Genomic DNA, 5,702 nt, shown 5'->3' on the forward strand with positions numbered 1-5,702 from the left:
GTGTGTGTGTAAGGCAGTCCCCGGGCCCGTGCACGAGCGTGCGTGTGTGTGTGTGTGTAAGGTAGTCCCCGGGCCCGTGCACGAGCGTGCGTGTGTGTGTGTGTGTAAGGCAGTCCCCGGGCCCGTGCACGAGCGTGCGTGTGTGTGTGTGTGTGTGTGTAAGGCAGTCCCCGAGTCGCGAACAAGCCCTAGTCCTAGGTCTGCTTTAAGTTGAATTTGTACATAAATTGGAACAGTTGGGCAGGGTTCGTACCCGACATTGGTCGAGTGTTTTGTCTAGGCACGTAGCGTGTGCTGTATCGTGCATAGCATGCCCGTTTGCATGTAAGAATGTTCAGGGAACGCTCCCGGACGCGCTGAGGACAGTGATGACAGTGACAGTGATGAAGGTCTGTGACACGCGTCCCGGTGACAGTGGGAGGAAGTTGGGACGCGTGTCACACGTTCTGACGTGTGTCACACGGGCGCCATTTCTCACATGGACCATTGTTTGCACTGTGGGGTTTAAAGGACGGGCTTCACAGGAGGAGTTTGTAGCTACAGGTCGTGTGTGATTTGGACACTTGTGACCCGGGCACTGCCTGTACGTGAGTGTGAGTGTGTGCATGTGTGTACACACTTGTCTGTGTGACAGTGCCCATGTGCACAAGCATGTGAATGTGTGTGTATCTGTGTGTACGTGTATACATGTATGTATGTGGGCGTGCATGCATACGCATGAGCACACATGAACTTTGTGTTTACAAGTGTGTGCGTGTGTATGCACATGCGTGCACATACATGTCATTGGCATGCATTGTGTGTACTCACTTGTATGTGTGTGCATGGGTCTGAGTGTATATGTATACATGGTCAGGTGCATGTATGTGTTTGATTGTACCCATGGGGGGGCGGAGGAGTGGGGTGCCGCCACCCTGACTCCTCAGCCCCCCTGCAAGCCCTTTGCTGGGGTTTGGGGTGGGAGAAGCACAGTGAGGGGTCTGTAGTGGTCTGTGTGCACGTCCCTGTGCTCAGGCCCCTGGCAAGAAGTGAACGGGGAGGACTGATGGGTCCTTGTACTCTGAGTGTAACCCTGTTACCCGGCGTGGCAGCTGCTGAGGTCCGGTGGGCCGTCCCCCCTCTCTGCCCAGGCCGGGAGGAGGAGGAGGAGGGATGGGTGGTACTAGCCCCCCTCCCCCCGTCCCCGCAGAGAGCTCTGTGTGCCCTGTCTGCCCTCGGCGGTGCTGACCTGCTGTCCCAGGAGTACCTACTCCTCCTGGCCCGGCCAAGCCTCCAGGAGCTCAGCGCGGGCATCCCCGGGCCCGTGACCAGCAAGGCCACCAAGGTGAGGAGCTGGGAAGCTAGCCCCCTGCGTGGCCTCTGTGGGGACATCACAGGTCAGAGCCGTGCTGTTAGGAGACACTACCTGGTGTGATGGCCGGGGAAGGGAGGATGTATGTCGTGCACACAAGACCAGAACTGCTCCCTGAGGCAGCCCCGCTCTGCACCACAGCCCTGAGGAAGGGGCCTTGGGGGCTGGGGCCTCGGCCTCTGAGGTTCCCAGAGGACCGCAGGCCCCTGGCCCCACCTCCACTCTCCTCTGTCTCCCAGATCCTGAGGCACTTTGAAGCCTCCTGTCGGCACCGGCCCACTCCCTGGGGGCTCTTGGGCGAGTCAGACCCTGCTGGGCCTCAGGAGGCCCGAGCCTGTCCTCCTGACCTGCTGACTGACGCCGAGCCTCTTATGGGCGGCCAGCCGTCCCTGCAGCCTCTGAGCTCAATTTCTCCCCTGCCAGAGGGCCCCCCGCCCGCAGGGAGGCTGCAGCCCAGCCCTGCACCCACCCTGGCTCCTAGGGACACACGTCCAGGTGGGAAGAGTACCAGGGAGGCTGAGAAAGCCCCGGCAGGTTTCCAGGGGTTGGGGGCCAAGTCTGAAACCACAGACGGAGGCCTGGAGTCTGGCACAGGCCCAGCAGGCTGCCAGTGGGCCCCAGCGGCCAGCAGCAGCAACTCCTTATTCGCGGGCATGGAGCTCGTGGCCTGCGCCCGCCTGCTGAAGGCCAGAGCTTCCGCCGAGAAGCCCCTGCCGGCCCACTCAGCTCCTGAGGCCCCTCGGACGTTGCCACCCAGAGCAGCTGCCCAAGCACCCCCTGCCTCAGAGCTGTCAGCATTCGAGTTCCTGAACGCGTGACGGCTGCCTGCCGGGAGCGCCCACTGCTGGGGCTCCTGTCCTAGGCAGGCCTGTGGCGCCAGGGCCCGCCCACGGCTCATGTGCCCTGAGCAGCAGTCCCCTCTGGTGGTTGCCCACCTTTGCCCTCCCACCGGCCTGCCCTCCCTCCAATGCCTTATGGGGCAGCCCCCGCAGAGCAAGCCCCATTCCGATCGGAAGGGAACATCACCCCTCGCTGTGCCATAAACCAGTGCTGCCCAACAGGTGGATGAGGAGGGGCCGCTCTGGCTCCCCCAACGGCCCTGCACATCCCGATAGCCCCGGGGGCCTCTATGACTGCCCTGCGTCGGGGGCTGACCTCTCCGAGCCTGTCCACCTGACCAGCAGGCCTTCCCAGGGTGTGCGGGGCCCAGCGCTCTGCCCGCTCAAGGCACCTGGTAGGAGCTGAACTTGAGGGGTTGGGTGTTGCCAGACCCCGCGTGACTCTTGCTGCCAGTGGGTGGCCCCCAGCCTCACCCGGAGATGCCACGTGGCTCTTCTGCCCACAGTGTGTCCTCAGTACCCTCCAGGTGCAGAGCGCCAGAGGAAGGGATGCCAGCAGCCCCGGCACGTGCAGGGCGATTGGCCGGCCCTGCAGGAGAGGGCACCTCCCTCAGTCCTCGGGACCCCCCCTGCCTCCCCCCACCCCCGGGGCTGAGCTCGGCTCGCTGGCTGGGCTTGGCTGGGTGGGGACCCAGCACCTCCATGTGGCGAGGGACCAGGAGGACCTAGCAACCCAGTCTCGGGTGTGAGATGACGTGCGCCAAGGCCCCCAGGCTGCCTCCCTCTCCCTCTCCTGACTGTCAGCTGGCTGCTGGGGCGTGAAGTCTTGCAGTGGGGAGACAGGTGTCAGCCCGCCACTGTCACTGGGGCTGCAGCCTGGCCCAGAGAGAAGCGTGCCTCTGGTGCAGATCTGGAAGCAGTTACTTGTTCCTCAGGCAGGGGTTTGAGCTAAGGTCCCCTCCTCCCCCAGGGAGGTCATCGGTGGCCACAGAGCCCCACCTTGTGCCATCGGGTAGGGTGGGCCCCCAGGGAGCGTGTCTTTGTGCGGGGGTGGCATAGGCAAGGGGTTTGGCCTGTGACCATCACACGTGTCAATCCGTTGGAGCCGACTGCTCACAGCTGTGAAGGCTACGCTGAGTCTTGGGCTTGGGCTGTGAAGGCGAGAGCAGCCACCCCAGAGACGCCCGCAGAGGCGTCTGGGTTCACACGTTCTAAATAAATACCTGTTTATGCAGAGTTAGAACGGTCTGCCGCCTGCCCTGCGCTTTCCTAAATCTGCGTGTTTACCTCAGAGAAAGAAAACAGGCGTTCACACGAAGCCCCCAAGTGAACGCTTACAGCAACTTAACTAACGAGTGCCCCAAACTGCCCCCCCCCGCCTTCCACAGATTAAGATGAACTGCAGTGTCCCCAAATGGAGGACAAGGATGTGGGAGCCGTGTGCAGACTCACCATGGGGGGGGGGGACTCGGCCCATACTGCACGATCCGTCTCTACCACGTTCTTGTGGAAAAGACACATGGGAAACATTGGTGGGGGTGGGGGCAGAGGGTGGGCTAGTGGCCGGCATCTCAACTGTGGTGGGGGTTACAGAACCGTACACATCTGTCCAGACAGTGCTGCACACTGAGCATGGACGCTGTACAGAAATTCCAAGAAAGGAGGGCAGCGTGTGCTACATTTCGAGATGAAGGTAACTTTCACTTGGAGAGACCAGGAAGGCTTCATGGTGGAGGTGGCATCTCAGCTGAGCTCCAGAGACGAGTAGGATGAAGGGCATTCTGGGAAAGAGAAGAGCACGGTCCATGGTGGAAGCCGGGATGTGTGCAGCAGTGTGGACCCAGAGGACCAGCCCACCACGTGTGTGGAAGGCAGACCCAGTGCTGGGGACCAGCCTGCCACAGGTGAAGGAGCAGCCCCCAGACGGCCGCTGTGGGCTACAAATCGGTCCAGTCCCAAGGTGAGGTTGGGAAGGTGCAGTGGCGGCCCATGGTCGCAGCAGTATAGGGACAGAACATCCAGAAATGCAAGTGGGGTTCAGAAGAGGACGTGGGGCAAGGGGTATTGCTGATGACAGATGGGTCTGGGCTAAAGCAAGGATACCAGAAAGATGTTTCCTTGACTGTGCAAAAGCATTCGGTTGTGTGGGTCCTAACAAATTATGGATAACGTTGAGAAGAATGGAGTTCCAGAACACTTAATTATGCTCTTGAGGAATCTGTACGCAGACCAGGAGGCTGTCATTTGAACAGAACAAGGGGACACTGCATGGTTTAAAATCAAGAAGGGATTGCGTCAGGGTTGTATCCTTTCACCACACTTAGTGTGTATGCTGAGCAAATAATCTGAGAAGCTGGACTATATGAAGAAGAACGTGGCTTCAGGATTAGAGGAAGACTCGTTAACCTGAGATACGTTAATGACACAACTTTGTTCACTGAAAGGATGACAAAGCTCTTACTGATGAAGATTAAAGACTACAATCTGCAGAACGGATTACATCTCAAAGAAAATTTTTTTAAATTCTCACAACTGGAGCAATAAGCAGCAAACGATAAATGGAGAAAAGATTGAAGTAGTTAAAGATTTCATATTACTTGGTTGTACAACCAACACCACTGGAAGCAGCAGTCAAGACATCGGATGACACACTGCACTGGGCAAATTTGCTGCAAAAGGCCTCTTCCAAGTGCTGAAGAGCAGAGATGTCTCCTTGAAAACTAAGGTGTGTCTGACACACCATGGTGCTTTCAATTGCCTCATGTGCATGTGAGAGCTGGGCAATGAATAAGGAAGACCGAAGAAGAGTTGATGCTTTTTGAGTTGTGGTGCTGGCAAAGAATGTTGAAAGTACCATGGACTGCTGAAAGAACTAACAGATCTGTCCTGGAGGAAGCGTGGCCGGAATGGTCCTGGGAAGCAAGAATGGCCAGACTTCCTCTCACATACTTTGGTTATGTTGTCAGAAGGGACCACTCCCTGGAGAAGGATGTCATGCTTGGTAAGGTGGAGGGTCGACAAAGGAGAGAAGGAGAGGAAGGCCCTCAACAGGGTGGATTGACACAGTGGCTGCAATGGTGGGCTCAGGTGTAGCAAGGGTCATGGAGCTGGCTCAGGACCGGGCAGTGTTTGGGTCTGTGCATGAGGTCGCTATTCGAGGGAACCTAACAACAGCAACAGTGGGGGCTCAAAGTTGGGAGGGAGAAACAAAGCATGGTTACAAAAAGAATCGAAAAGGAGGAACACCAGCGCCCACTGTTGGGACCTGAGGACGGAGCGGGCTTGCACTTGGGGACTTGGTTCCAGAGCCTGGGGGGCGGGCGAAGGAGGAAGAGCTCCCACCACTGAGCGCTCCTCGCCTGGCCTGGAATTCCTGGGCGGTGGTGCCCACGCGACAGCGCTTCCCCAGGCTGCCCTGCGAGCGCCGGGCCGGGACACACGGCTGCCCAGGATATCTGCCCTCGGAAGAGCCGTGCGGGGCCCGCACGGGGGTGGTGAGGCCGCAAGGCCGA

General features: G+C 58.9%; 1 protein-coding gene across 1 annotated transcript in view; it reads left to right on the plus strand.

The window, feature by feature from the left end:
* TEPSIN (TEPSIN adaptor related protein complex 4 accessory protein) overlaps positions 1 to 2,169 on the plus strand; it is a 7,210-nt gene extending 5,041 nt beyond the window's left edge. Inside the window, exons 6-7 of the mRNA XM_007959815.1 lie at positions 1,190 to 1,324; positions 1,591 to 2,169. Coding sequence (XP_007958006.1) covers positions 1,190 to 1,324; positions 1,591 to 2,169 — 714 coding nt within the window. The remainder of the gene's footprint in view (positions 1 to 1,189; positions 1,325 to 1,590) is intronic.
* Positions 2,170 to 5,702: the final 3,533 nt, after the last annotated feature.

Source organism: Orycteropus afer, unplaced genomic scaffold (genome assembly GCF_000298275.1).
Source record: "Orycteropus afer afer isolate SDZICR_OR568_19922 unplaced genomic scaffold, OryAfe1.0 scaffold00018, whole genome shotgun sequence".
Lineage (NCBI taxonomy): Eukaryota > Metazoa > Chordata > Mammalia > Tubulidentata > Orycteropodidae > Orycteropus > Orycteropus afer.